The following is a 15,318-nucleotide window of genomic DNA, read 5'->3' as shown; positions in this document are numbered from 1 at the left end:
CATGTAAGAAGCCATACCGTCTCCCTCAAATAAAAATACACATTGTGTGAGTCCACTTCTATAAATTTCTAGAAATTGCTAATTAATCTATAGTGATGAAAAGCAAATCAGTGGTTACCTGGGGATGGGAGAGGAGTGGAAGAAAGGAGAGACTGAAAAACTTTTTTAAGTGAAGGACACATTCATGACCTTGATTGTGGTGATACTTTCACAGACATCTACTTAGGTGAAACTTTAACAAATACTATACTTTAAAAATGTATAATTTACTATATGTCAATTTCATCTCAATGAAGCTGCAAAAATGGGGAGGGAAATACTAAAAAGAAATGAGCTATCAAGTCACATGGAAAAATCTTAAATGCAATATTGCTAAGAGAAAGAAGCCAATCTGAAAAGACCACATATGATTATGATTCAAATTACATGACATTCTAGAACAGGCAAAACTATAGAGACAGTATAAAAGATCAGGGGTTTCTGGGGGTCTGTCTAGGGGGAAGGAGGGATGACTAGGTGGAGCGAGAGGGATTTTTAGGACAGTAAAACTACTCTGTATCTACATGTGTTTACAGTGGTAGATACATGTCATCATATATTTGTCAAACCCATACATAAAATGTACAACACAGGATGAGCTTTAACGCAAATTAGGGACTTCAGGGGCATCTGGGTGGCTCAGTCCATTAAGCAACCAACTCTTGATATTGGCTCTGGTCATGATCTCATCGTGGTTGGGATCAAGCCCGGCATTGAGCTCTGTGCTGACAGCTTAAAGCCTGCTGGGGATTCTCTCTCTCCCTCTCTCTCTGCCCTTCCCTTGCTCACACTATAAATTTATAAAAGAAATTAAGAAACTTAAAATAAATTTGGGGGCCACCTGGGTGGCTCAGTTGGCCGCCTTCGGCTCAGATCATGATCTCGAGGTTCATGAGTTCAAGCCCTGCGTTGGGCTCTGTACTGACAGCCTACTTCAGCTTCTGTGTCTCCCTCTCTCTTCTGCCCCTCCCCAGCTCACGGTGTGTCTGTCTCTCTCTCTCAAAAATAAACAAGCATTAGAAAATTTTAATAAAAAAATAGAAAATAAGTCAATTAGGGACTTTGGGTGATAATGATGTTTCAGCATAGGATCATCAACTGCAACAAATGTAGCACTCTTGTGTGGGGTATTGACAGTGGGGGAAGCTCTGTGTGTAATGAGGCAAGAAGTATGTGGGAATCTGCCATACTTTTCTGTTTTTAAAAACTTTTTCTAAAGTAGTAAAACATACATAACGTAAAATTTGTCATTCAAACCATTTAAAGTGTGTGGCTCAGTGGTAGTAAGTGCACTCACATTGTTGTGTAACCATCACTATCATCCATCCCCAGGAACTTTTTCATCATCCCACACGGAAACTCTTTTCCACTCAATTTTGCTGTTATACCAAAGCTTTTCTAAACAAACAATGTCTACTAAAGAAAGGGGACATGAACGTATATAGACCAAAAAAAAAAAAAAAAAAAAAAAAAAAAAAGAACAGCAACAGTATTTTAGAAGCTGGAAGGAGATTAATAGGAAATGACTTAAAAGACTAGAGAGAGAAAAAAATTACACTAACAAGAAACATACTTACATCCATTTATATTTGATAAAATTTCTACTTCAACTACAAAAAGATACAGTTTTTCACTTATCTGCTCAGATAAAATGAAAAGAAGTGCAATTTCCAGCGCAACTCTGTGCTTGGCACCCACTTCTTTTGGCTTTCCTCATACCTCTCTGGCACTTTTGCTGTTTGAGGTTCCAAACAAGAATTAAATGTCAAAGTTCTTCATGGCTCAGACTACATATATTTCCTTCTTATGCTGTATTTTTTCCCTAAGTGACTTAATCCACAATAATATCTTCAATAAGAGATACCCAAATTGATTCTGGACTTCTCTTCTACACTCTATTTCTATGTGCTCTAATGCAAATGTGGCATTTTCTCTTATGTCTCAACACCAAAGTCAGTGGCCCCCAAGCTAAACTCATGATACATCCAGCACTCCTCCATAGATCACCTTTCAGTGTTCCCATATCAGTAGTTTGCAATTTCTTCTGTGTAGTTGCTTAAGTTATAAACTTAAAAGTCAATTTTGATACCTTTCTTTTACTCACTATCCCATTATCAATCATTAACATTCGGCTTTCTCTACTATTTTGAATTCACCCACTTGTCTCTTTATTTCCTTCACTACCTCCTAATCCAAAGTACCATAATCTCCTTTCTGACTTAACTACAAATTTATTTCCAATTGGTTATCCCTCATCATTATGGTTTTCTCTAATTTATTTAACACCTGCAGAATATTTTCAAGATGTAAACCTGACTAACTGGAATTTAAATAAGACCTTAAAAAAAAAAGAGGGATGCCTGGGTGGCTCAGTTAGTTAAGAGTCCGACTTTGGCTCAGGTCATGATCTTGCAGTTCGTGGGTTTGAGCCCTGCATCAGGCTCTGTGCTGACAGCTCAGAGCCTGGAGCCTGCTTTTTATTTTGTGTCTCCTCCTCCCCCCCCCCTCTCTCTCTCTCTGCTGCTTCTGCACTCATTCGTTCATTCATTCTCTCTTCCTCTCAAAAATAAACATTTAAAAAAAAAGAGGGGGGTGCCTAGGTAGTTCAGGCAATGTCCAACTCTTGATTTCAGCTCAGGTCATGATCACAGGGTTGTGGGATTGAGCCCTGCATCAGGCTCCATGCAGAGTCTGATTCTGATTCTCCTTCTCTCTCTCTCTCTCTGTCCTTCTCCCCTTCTTGCATGCACACTCTCTAAAAACATAATAATAATAATTAAATAAAAAATTTAAAACAGAAAAGAAAGAAAACTGGGGCAGTCACTCTTGGAAAACAATATGGAGATTCCTCAAAAAGTTAAAAATAGAACCGCCCTATGACCCAGCAATCACACTACTGGGTATTTACCCAAAGAATATAAAAATACAAATTCAAATAGATACATGCACCCAATGTTTATAGCAGAATTATCTACAGTAGCCAAGACTTGGAAGCAACCAATATCCACCTATTGCTGAATGGATAAAGACAATATGTTGTACATGTACGCACATGCATGCACACACACAGTGGACTATTAGCCATAAAAATAATGAAATCTTGTCATTTGCAACAATATGGATGGAGGTAGAGAGTATTATACCAAGAGAAATAAGTCAGAGAAAGACAAATACCATATGATTTCACTCATATGTGGAATTTAAGAAACAAAACAAACCAGCAAAAGGACCAAAATGAGAAAAAGGGAAAAGAAGAAACAGATTCTTAACTGTAAAGATATAGCTGATGGCTACCAGAGGGGAGGGCAGAAATGCATGAAATAGAGGATAGGGATTAAGGAGTGCAGCTGTTGTGATAATGTATGGAAGTACTGAATTCTTACACTGTACACCTGAAACAAATATAACACTATGTTAACTAAACTTTTATTAAAAACAAAGTTTTAAAAAAATGTAAATCTGACCTTGTTAACCCTTCCCTGACCCAAATCCCTCAACTGTTTCTCACGGCCCTCGGAATAAAGACAGGAGGCCCTACATGGTCTGGCAACATCTATCCTTCTAATCTCATTTTGTAACATGCTTCCCCCCCACCCCCCTGCTTTAATCACTCAAACCCTCTCTTTGTGGTGGTGTTCCCCATGCTCCATCAGCCTATGAGGCCTCTGTGTACGCCCTACTGTATGCTAAGAAACCTGTTAGCAATCATCTTGCAGATTTAATTTCTTTGTTTACTCAGGTAAATATTCGTGTCTTCCTTGATTAATTTCAATATGCCTCTTTACAAACTTTCATAACATTGTGTATTTTTGCCCTGGAGCACTGGTTATAACAGCAATTTTGTTTTCATAGTTATTTAAACTCTGTTTTTCCTAAGGTTCTAAACTCACTGAAGGCAACTGCCCTGTAGGTTGTGGCTTATCCTTGTATCACCAGTGCTGGACACAAAGTAGCCATTCAATAAATACCACAGGGACAAGGAGGAACTGAACTTCCTTCAAGTCATACAAATTATACAGTTATTAAAAATAAATAACATTCAAAAATATGAATCTCAGCCATTATGTTGAGTGAAAGAAGTCAGATACAAAAGAGTACATACTGTATGATTCCACTTATAAGATCCCCAAGAACAGAGAAAACTAATTAGTGGTGTAGATGTCAGAATCCTGACTATTTGGGGGCAAGGGGCACTGATTAGGAAGGATCATGAAGGAAGCATCTGGTGGTCGTTACATGGATGTGCACAAATACATACAACATACAACACATACATAGATATACAAATTCACTTTTTTTAGTATGCTGTTCTGTATATGTTATACCACAACAAGAGGAAAAACAGAAGGAAAAGGTAAAAAAAAAAAAACATACTGATGAGAAATATGCCTACAAGACTTTGGTAAATTAAAATACCATATATTATGATCTTCGTTTGGTAAAACAATATACACATACAGTGCTTCTGGTTTGTTTCTGCAGTGACAAAAATCTTAACCTAATTAAACAAAAAATTCATTTAGTGACATATACTTGGAAAACTTACTTAGCTTCAGTGAAACTCTCTAGACCATTCAACTTCTAAAAATTATTAGGGCAACCACTCAGAGGTGACCATGAAAATCACAAGCTCACTCTTCTCAGAGTGCTAAAACCAAGCTTGATCCATGTTTAAAAATGTGCCTTCTCACCCTCCATCAAAAAGTCTGTGCGCCTATGTATCTGGAGAGATGTGCCACGTAGTTCTGGAATAAAGTGAGAGCAACTAAAAGGCACACAGATTCTCTGCAAGCATCTGAACTGCTTTTTCAGACGGGCAACTTTACATAGCTCACCGCAAAGTGACCAACGGCAAAAATTTATTGATGATATTCTTAACACAATTGCAGGAAGTCCCATCTAGTCATATGCAAATTTCTAATATCAAGAGGCCTAAAAGTGCTCAGTGCTTCAAAGACAAAAGTGTCAGGGTGCCTGGGTGGTTCAGTTGGTTAAGCATGCAACTTCGGCTCAGGTCATGATTCACGGTTTATGGGTTTGAGCCCCGCGTCGGGCTCTGGGCTAACAGCTCAGAGCCTGGAGCCTGTCTTCAGATTCTGTGTCTCCCCCTCTCTCTCTGACCCTCCCTTGCTCACGCTCTCTCTCTCAAAAATAAATAAAACATTAAAAAAAATGAACTACAAAGACAAAAGTCTCCCTATGGGGCACCTGAGTGGCTCAGGTCACGATTTCACAGTTCCTGAGTTCGAGCCTGCTTTGGGGTCTGTGCTGACAGCTCAGAGACTGCAGTCTGTTCAGATTCTGAGTTTTCTTCTCTCTCCACCCCTCTCCTGCTCCCTCGTGTGCACTCTCTCTCTCTCAAAAATAAATAACATTAAAAAAAAGTATCTCCCTCAAATCACATCAAACCTAATGATTTCTTAATAACTTAAATTAATTTAAATCTGAAAACTTCCCAGGTCAAAAGTTGAAGATAGCCACAAGACATCAGTTTTACAACTACTATGTTTTCAAGTACTTAGAAAGAAAGAATCAGAGACATTTCATATATCCCAAACAAATTCGTCATTCTTTCAGTCATTCAGCAGACATGAGTACCCATGATGCAGAGCGAATCATGAAAAGCTGATGATATTTGTGATCTACAAAAGGTATTTTCATATGATTAAACCCAAAACCAAACACTGTGCTAGGATACAACTGTGAACAAAACAAATTCCTTGCCTCTGTGTGGAGCCTACACTATGTGCGTTTGCACACACGGATGTGGGAGAACCAACATGAAACAAATGAATATGTGGTATATAAGATAGTGTTACATACTTCAAAGAACACAATAAGTTAAAAGGGAATGGCTGTCACTTATTTTATATCACTGATCGGAGAAAGCCTCACTGATAACATTTGAGCAAAATCCTAAAGAGGGATTAAGCTTCTAGATTTTTCTGTAATAAGAAAATCTCATCACTAACATGAAAATTTCTGCCAAGCTTATGCTGAAAAACACAAGAGTAAATAATTCTGCTAAAACTACTGGAGTGTTATAACAATTAAAGCCCTCACTAAACTTTCAGCCAGTCAATCTGTACCTATGAGTTTAGCCCATCAAAATTTTGACTGACACAGTTCTTATTCTATATCTAACACATGTTTCGTGTAAACATTTAATTTTTTTTGTCCATATTTTCAAGCCAGTAGTCACATATAAGGATATACAAAAAGACAAAGCAATTTATTCTTACATTTTTTGAAGAACCTGGGCCATCACAACCCCATTCGTTAAATCTTCTATGGTCTGACATGGTGCATCCACAGTAAATGTCTGGATCTGGAAAGAAAAAAGGGGAGTGAGGGAGTTGAGTTGAGGGAATTCCATGGTTAGCTATATAGAAGATTTCTTAGCATCTTTTTTTGTGATTATCTCATTTTGGGAGTAGGAATATATTTTAAAAAGTAGAAGAGTTGGAAAAATTTTCCTTGTGGGAAATTTTCTACACGTTCTTATTGTAATTTTTCCCTTGGGTAGAAAAGAAATTGTGCTGTACACCTGGGGACTTCCAAGCACTCATTCTCCTCACATAATCAATCTAAGCAAGTCCTGAACTTTCACCTCCTCTACCAGTGACAGACTCAGAGATTCACAGGGCAAAACAATTTGAACCAATTTGAGCTTCTGGGAAAGAAAAGCCAATGACCTCTTTTTAAATTAAATTTAATTTAATTTAGTGTTTTTTAATCTAATTATCTGATTTTTTAAAAATCTATTAAATTGTTAAGTAATCTCTACACCTAAGACGGGGCTTGAATTTACAACCCCAAGATCAAGAGTCATGTGCTCTGCTGACTGAGCCAGTCAGGCACACCAAAGCCAATCTCCTCTTGATATGAACACCCGTATGTTGACTCAGTGGTCAGGAGCAGTCATCTTGGCTCTTAATGGAATCCATTTTATGATGAGGCCAATGCAGTATAAGAAGAAGGATACAAAGCTAGGTCCTTGAGGCCAAAATTGAGCCACTGAATTAAAAACTGTTGAAGTCTCATATGAGATAAATTTGTTTAAGCCTGGCCAAGTTGAGACTTCTTTTACTTAAAATCAAAATATCTTTGGGGGCACCTGGGTGGCTCAGTCGGTTAGGCTCAGGTCATGATCTCACGGTTCGTGGGTTCGAGCCTAACGGCGGGCTCCGTGCTGACAGCTCAGAGCCTGGAGCCTGTTTCAGATTCTGTGTCTCCCTCTCTCTCTGCCCCTCCCCCATTCATGCTCTGTCTCTCTGTCTCAAAAATAAACTATAAAAGAAAATTTAAAAAGCCAAAAAACCCCAAAATATCTTTACACAGATGTATAAGTGACATTTACTACCATAGGTTAAATATTCAATTAATTTTTATTTTAAATGTATTCTGAATTAGGGGCACCTGGGTGGCTAAGATGACTAAGTGACTCTTGATTTCAGCTCAGGGTATGATCTCACAGTTCTGAGATCTCATTCCCTTGCTGGGCATGGTGCCTGCTTGGGATTCTCTCTCTCTCCCTCTGTCCCTCTCCCACATGTGTGTGTTTACTCTCTCTCTCTTAAAAAAAAAAGTATTCTGAATTAGAATTTTGCAAAACAAACTAACTTTGTACTAGTCAACATGACATGGCTGAGAAATAGTAGAAATTATTTCCATGAGTAAGATAATATAGCCAAGCCAACAATGATTATACCCAATAGTGCAACCAAGACTTAGAAAAAAATAAATCACTGAGAAAAGACAGATGCAGGCCATGCGTTTGCAGTTTATAGGTTAGCAAAAAGGAGAAGTATGACAGGAAATGTAAACAGCAACACAAAGATTAGAAGTAAGAGTGGGATGCAGTCTAGGAATGAACAACGTTTGCTTGGCATGGGATGGGGTGTGGGAAGAGGAAGGAGAGATGAAACACGGAAAAGAGCATGATGGTGGAAGACGGGGCTGAAGAAGGAAGCATTATTGTATAAAACCTCATAAGCCATGTCAGGGCTCTATCCTAAGCAATGGAGAGCAAGAAAAGGAACCCAAGCAGGAGACGGAGGTCCTGAGATTTGCACTGTACAAAAATCGTGCTGGCTGCAGTATGAAGAAAGGATTGGAGGGAAGGAGGCAGGCACAGAGACCTATTTTAGTAAGTTTACATCATCAACACAGATGAAATCAAACTAAGTAGCGACAATGGAAATACTGGGAATAATGGTTCTTCTCACACATTTTTATTTACTGGGTAGCAATCTTAGAAGTGAAACTACTAGTCAAAGTGTATGCACATTTTTAGGTTTTTGATAAATATTGACAAACTGCCCTTAACAAATGCTCTTATAATGTAGTCTCTTGCTAACAGTAGATGAGTATCTACTTCTTTGTACTGTATCATCTATCAAACCTTAAAAAAAAGAAAAAAGTCTAACAAGCGAAGTCAGTAGCTTCTCCAAATTTTCTACATAGGAGAGTCTTGTGGGCAGTGGTGGTTACGACAGTGGAAACTAAAGGAATTACCTTAAAGCATATGGCAAGTGGTTTTTTTTTTTTTAAAGAAGCGTTTTTTTTTTTAATGTTTTTTAATTTATTTTTGATACAGAGAGAGACAGAGCATGAGAGGGGGAGGGGCAGAGAGAGAAGGAGACACAGGATTGGAAGCAGGCTCCAGGCTCTGAGCTAGCTGTCAGCACAGAGCCTGATGCGGGGCTCAAACCCACAAATGTGAGATCTGACCTGAGCTGAGGTTGGAGGCTTAGCCGACTGAGCCACCAGGCGCCATGGCAAGTGTTTTTTATCTAGGTATCCATTTGGGAGAGGCCTCATACATGGTGGAGGTTCAATAAATAATTAGTAAATGAATAAATGGAACAAATAAACACCATCTGCAGGAATAGAGATTAAATTTTACTCCACACTATCTCCAGGCGCTTCCTCAGTGATAATGTGGTGACCACAATGTAGTTTAAAGAGATAAACACCTTTCATTTTACAGCTGATAAATCAATCTTTCCTGTAGGTTTGTTTAGAATGAAAAAAACAGCAGCAGTGAGAGCCATATCTCATTTCTCTCTCTCACCAACCTAAGTACAGTGTCTGACACAGAATACGTCCTCAGTGAGTATGTTTTGAATGTAATGAACTAATTCTATCCCAGATTTGCCCCTAATTTGCTGTGTAAACCTGGGTGTGCCACTTTACCTCTCTTATTATGAGTTTTTCAATCTAGAAGTTGGGAAAAATACATGAGGGGGAGGTGTGTTGCTAAAAGAATAAATAAGAGGGGCGCCTGGGTGGCTCAGTTGGTTGAGTGTCTGACTTCAGCCTGGGTCATGATTTCATGGTTTCAGGGATTCGAGCCCCGTTTCGGGTTCTTTGCTGACAGCTCAGAGACTGGAGCTTGTTTCAGATTCTGTGTCTCCCTCGCTCTCTGCCCCTCCCCCACTCATACTCTGTCTCTTGAAAATAAACCTTAAAACTTTTTAAAATAAAAAAATAAAAGGATAAATGAGAAAATGAATACACATTAAGTATTTTATTTTTTTAATTTATTTTTAATTTATTTTTGATAGTAAGAGAGGGAGAGCACAAGCAGAGGAGAGGCAGAGAGAGGAGACACAGAATCTGAAGCAAGCTCCAGGGTCTGAGCTGTCGGCACAGAGCCCGACATGGGGCTTGAACTCATGAACTATGAGATCATAACCTGAGCCACTTAACCAACTGAGCCCCCCAGGTGCTCCACGTTAGGTATTTTAGACTTACAAGCAGTGGTTCCCAAACCTGGCATACATCAGAATCACCTAAAAAGTTGCAGAAGGCTGGGAATCTTTTAATAAGCTCACCAAATTATTCTTAAGCAGTGGGACACTGGTTGGGTATGTGGATCCTTCGGATCCAAATGGCAGATTAAAAAACTACCTCTAGCCAATTAGAAGAAAAAAACCTCAATAAAGCAGGCAATTGTTCAATAATGCAAATCATTTAGTTGTAAAATTCTGTTTCTGTTTTGGGACTTAGAAAAAAACTATTTTCATTCTGATTTTTTAAATGTGGCTTTCGCTGTACTGGGTCCTTGAGGTAAATAGGTGATCATGAGGGCCAGATGATGTTCATCTCCGCTCTGAGACAAAAGTAGAGCAAGTCCCAAAGAAAATCTGTTTTTATAGTTTCCTTTGGGATGATAACAATACTCTTGGGATCAGTGGCAACAGCAGCACAACCTGGTGATCATACTATAAACCTCCGAATTGTACATCTTAAAAGAATGAATTTTATAGTATGTGGATTGTACTTTAATTTAAAAAATAATCTCTCCTTTACCAGTTCTCATAAACTCTGAGTTAACATCTACGGGGTATTTCAGGATAGCAGTACAGTAAAATTTAAAGATAATTACACCTAAACACATTAAGGTGTGAAATTCTATGGGAAAGGTCATAATCTCTCTTTCAATTCCAAAAAGTTGTATTAAACACCATCCAATCTCCACCTCACTCTCCTCAACAAAAGCATGAGAAAAGTAAAACATGAGGTCACCTGGAATTAGTATCTCTAGAGCAGCAGCGCCCATCCAGGGGTGATTTTGCTCCTATGAAACATTCTTGGTTTTAACAAATTAGTAGGTGTCATTGACATCGAGTAGGTAGAGGCCAGGGATACTACTTTCAAATAAACAGGGTACTGTCCACAGCAAAGAATGATCTAGTCCCAAATTAAGTAATTGTTAAGTTAAAAAATCCCTGCTTAGAACACTAGTTCTCAAAGTGTGGTTCCCCAGGCCACTAACAATAGCATCTCCTGGACACTGGTTAGAAATGCTGAATCTTAGGTCACACCCCAAACCTACTGAAATACTCTGGACATGGGGCCTAGCAATCAGTGTTTTAGTGAGCCTCCAATGATGCCGATCAAACACAAAGATAAAGCTACTTATCCAAAGTCACCCACAGTTAGTATGAAACAAAGATAGGATTTGAACCCAGGTAGTCTAATGTCAGAACCTATACTCTTACCTACCATTTTATATTGACCCTCAATTTTAAAAAAAGGAAAAAAATTAAAGCTTTAAAAAGCTTTTTTTAAAAAAAATTCATGCTTTAACTTTTGTACATGGATTTCCTTATTCCTCCATCAGAGGACAAAAATTGTTGGTAGAAAGGAAGTTAGGCAGAGCAGAGAGAATGGAATGTGGGAGATATCATCACAATAATTATACCTTCCTCAAGTCTATACACCAGTATGCACTTCATTGGCTGCTAAGTAATATAAAAATTACAAGACTATGTTAATGTTGCTGGGTTTCCCAGAAGAAACGTACTGAGCCTATGTGATGATTCTTTTCCCACTCAACTTCTTGCCATTAACTGGTAGCATTCCAGATTTTTTCCCCTGGTTTTTCGGTTTCTAAAACCCAAGAAAGTGCAGTCTTTTCATGTGAAGTTCAAGAAATTAGGCCTGACAGGTGTAATAGGCAGGGCAGATTTCTCTAACAGGTAAGAATACATTTTGACTCAGAGGGTGGGGAGAGGAGGTAGAGTGGAAATTTTCAAGCACATCCTGCTGAACTTGCTTGCTGCATAAATTCTGATATGGAATTTAAGTTTAAGGTATTTTCCATTGGTAGTATGATACCTTGTCTTTTCCTAAGTATTCTGCTTTAAACAAAAATTTGGAACATTTGGTTCTTAAGCTTGTAGGCTCTTTGATACAATAGCTATTTATCCAGCATTTAAGGCAATTCCATGTCCACAGATGAATTCTGCATAGGCAACTAACATACATCCCTTTAGGTGCCTGAGGTTTTATTATTTTAATTATTCCTAGTGGAAGAATTTTTAAGGTGTACTATATACCGCCTATCTAGTACTAAATGCTATGTAGTTAATATAAACTTTTCAAGATATTCAAGATCATAATTAATGATCTTCAATAACTAAGCATAGAGGCTCTTGAATTCGATAAGGCTGTCAGCTCAAAGGGTGAATCACCCATACTGAACTTTCAGTTCTTGAATCTTCTAGGTCACTAACAGCTGTCTTGTATCTTGCCTAATGTTGCAGTTACCTTCTAACCTTCTGTGTGCATAGAACTCACATGACCAAAGTGGCTAGAAGCTTATGTAAAATAGAGTAAATGAGTCCAAATGGGAGTCTATTCTTTTCTAAGTAGGCTCCAGGCCAAACAGGGCTCGAACTCAAGACCCTGAGATTAAGAATCACATGCTCTACTGATGGAGCCTGCCAGGTACCCCAATGGGAGTCTTGTCTTTGGAGTGTATTGCATACATTTTTTCCCCTACACTTGGTTTTGGAACTATCTTCAGCATAAGTTGGCCTCCAGATATGAGGGGAACTACTACACTAAATGCTCACTTTCAGTTACCTCAAACATTTTTTGCACGTTTATTCTGCTTTTTATAATGACAAGTTAAAGACAACAAATCCAGCATTTAAACTCAACTTTATTTTGAAACATTTCAACCCACACGGTTTTAAAATGTTTCCAAATCTTAGAATTGTACATCTTTGTGTAGGCTATGCTCTCCAGTTTTGTATTGACAATCTCTAATTTAAAAAATATTTTTTTAATGTTTATTTTTGAGAGAGACAAAGCACAAGCAGGGGAGGGGCAGAGAGATGAGGAGACACAGAATCAGGCTCCAGACTCTCTGTTGACAGCATAGAGCCCAGCGCCAGGGCTTGAACTCACAAATCGTGAGATCATGACCTGAGCCAAAGTCAGATGCTTGACTGACTGAGCCACCTAGGTACCCTGACAATCTCTAATCTTACTTTCTCCAGAAATTTTACTTGATGAACTTTCTAGTGACATTTCAAAACTCCTTTTAAGGGGGGCCTGGGTGGCTCAGTTGGTTAAGTGTCTGACTTTGGCTCAGGTCATGATCTCATGGTTAGTGGGTTCAAGCCCCACTCAGGGCTGTGTTGACAGTTGAGAGCCTGGAGTCAGCTTTGGATTCTGTGTCTTCCTCTCTCTCTCTGCCCTCCCCCGCTCGTGCTGTGTGTGTGTATCTCAAGAATAAACATTAAGAAAAAATTTTTAATCCTTTTCTACAACATCATTTTCCTGACCTCTCTAGTATCTGATAACCTGAATTTTCCTCCCTTGATATTTACCAGATTCTAAATAGATGCTTTTACATAGTGTGCTTCTGTTAGTAATCCCTTCAAACTCCCTCTATGTTTTTATTAGCATTTCTCACTCAAATAATTGTACCGAATACCATCTTTTTGCAGATGCTCTTCAAATAACACCTCTATTTCCAAGACTTGTCTTTCTTGACTTTAAACAATGTAGCCATACTTCAGATTCAGTTAGCTTCCTCATCTTTGCCCTCTTGCCTCCTTTTCTAACATGGAGGGAGGCCCTGGTATAGACTCAAAAAGCACACCTTAAGATTCTCAATCTTCTGTTTACAACCTCTGCCAAATCTAGTTCTTTCACACTACCAAAGAATGTGCTCATTCTTTCCTTTATCTCTCCTCTGCCTTGGCCACAGCAGGCAGCTTTCAGTTTTTCTCTCCTCTAAAATACAGCAGTGAAATTAATCTCCTCTGAAGCTGGAATCCATTATATTTGTAAGTTGTATGTTAACTATGTATTATGCAAAAAACAAAAAAACCTTGAAATCCCAAGAACAGCCTAACATAAAAGTTACAGAACATACCAAGGCTGACCACTGTATGTATTATATCAAAAGACATAATCTGATTCCTGACACAAAACATATTATGAAAATCTCAAGAGTATTTTCACCACCTTAGTTACAACCTATCTAAAGGCAATGCTTCTCTGATCTCTCCACGGAAGTGCCCCTACACGGGTGACATCTATACTTCAAGGATCCAAACTTGTAACTCAAGGCACTGCTGAAAAGAATCTTTGCCATCTGTGTCTTACCTTTAAACATTAACCCAAATGCTGTAGTCACCTCAATCAATATCTTATTCTAGAGATGACACTTAACATTTTTAGCAATGAGTAAAACTCCGGGAAAAAGCATTAGATTTCGATCCTGTGGCTCTGCAGACCTCTCCACACACATACACCAAAAACTGACACCACAGTTTCCGAAACACACAGCGTGGTTTTAAATCCGGCTCTCGAAGAGCTGCTAAAGGCACAATCGTTAGCATCAGAATTGAATACGTACTGACTTTAAAACGCGACCATTCTAATAAGTGTTTAATAATTTAAGATCAGAATCCCACAACATTGCCTCCAAAATGTCGAGTTCCATTACTGATCCCCACATATCTTTCAGATGGATTTTTATATTTATACCTTTAACAGGTACCTCCACACAGCTTACTTTCTAATCGCTGAAGTGCATCTCTCACTTAAGGCATCTCGGGTGCCTTTTCGTATTTTTCCTATCCTCCCTTCAAAGTACTTTTCCAGTGGGCCTCACTCATCCCTCAAGGGGCTAACCTCCGTCCTCCGTGAAGGCTACAACAAAGGCGAGGAGCGTCGTAACCAGGGGTCCCGAGTGCCTCTACCGGCTGCGGGGGCGCAGGGACAGCCAACGCTTCGGTGTCCCTGGCAGCGCGAGAGGGAAGCACCAGCGCCTCATCAGCTGCAAACAACAACAATCCTAATCACAGTGCCGCCTGCACCCCATCATTAGCCTCCAAAGGGCCGGTTTCCTCTCGGAGCGCAGCCAACACTTCAAACCTCAAGCCTGGCAAGTTCCCCTTGGGACCCAAGGCCGAGCCCCCCGCGCCCAGCCACTCCGCGTAGCCCCTCGCCCCACCCGGCCGCCGGGTAGACGCGGCCCGCACCGGCGTCCCCCGGCTCCGCCCGCCCCAGGCCCCGGATGTGACGGCACCGCCGCCCTCTGCGCTCGCCCCCCGCGACAAGCGTGGGGGATCCCGGAAAGGAGGCCTGGGGGAGGGGGTCTTCCCCCGACCCGCCAGTCATCACATACCCAAGTGAGAAGGCTCTCGCACAGCTCCACCCGCTCCACCGACTCCACGTTGAACATCTTCCCCTGCTGGGGCTTGGCAGCGCCTCCCCACCTCTCCAGAAACCGCTGCCGCTCGGTCTGGGGCTGCGTCGGAGGGTCCTGGCAGTTGACCTGGCCTCTGGCCCACCTTCTCCTCCGGCCGGGGCAGCCGACTACCTTCCGGGCGCAGCCAGCGGCTCCCGCACCTTCACCCCCGCTGCCCCTCCTTCTCCTTTCACTCGGGACCGCGCGCCCGCCGCGCGCGCCCCCGGCCACGCCCGCAGCCCCGCGTCCCCGCCCCCAGTCCCCACACCCCTCCT

At 40.3% G+C, this 15,318-nt stretch overlaps 1 protein-coding gene across 3 annotated transcripts in view; it reads right to left on the bottom strand.

Moving 5' to 3' along the window:
- Window positions 1-15,270, bottom strand: part of HOOK3 (hook microtubule tethering protein 3) — a 120,563-nt gene extending 105,293 nt beyond the window's left edge. For 2 of the 3 annotated variants that reach the window (XM_029936719.1, XM_029936725.1), the window contains exons 1-2: window positions 14,981-15,268; window positions 6,282-6,367 (exon numbers count right to left, since the gene is read on the bottom strand). In XM_029936719.1, the coding sequence (XP_029792579.1) occupies window positions 6,282-6,367; window positions 14,981-15,037 (143 nt within the window). In that variant the 5' untranslated portion in view covers window positions 15,038-15,268. Of the gene's footprint in view, window positions 1-6,281; window positions 6,368-14,980 lie in introns of all 3 variants that reach the window. The other variant, XM_029936732.1, reaches the window with a different exon arrangement.
- Between the last annotated feature and the right edge of the window lie 48 nt (window positions 15,271-15,318).

Source organism: Suricata suricatta, chromosome 1 (genome assembly GCF_006229205.1).
Source record: "Suricata suricatta isolate VVHF042 chromosome 1, meerkat_22Aug2017_6uvM2_HiC, whole genome shotgun sequence".
In the NCBI taxonomy this organism is placed as follows: Eukaryota; Metazoa; Chordata; class Mammalia; order Carnivora; family Herpestidae; genus Suricata; species Suricata suricatta.
This window is presented reverse-complemented; position numbering and strand designations above follow the sequence as displayed.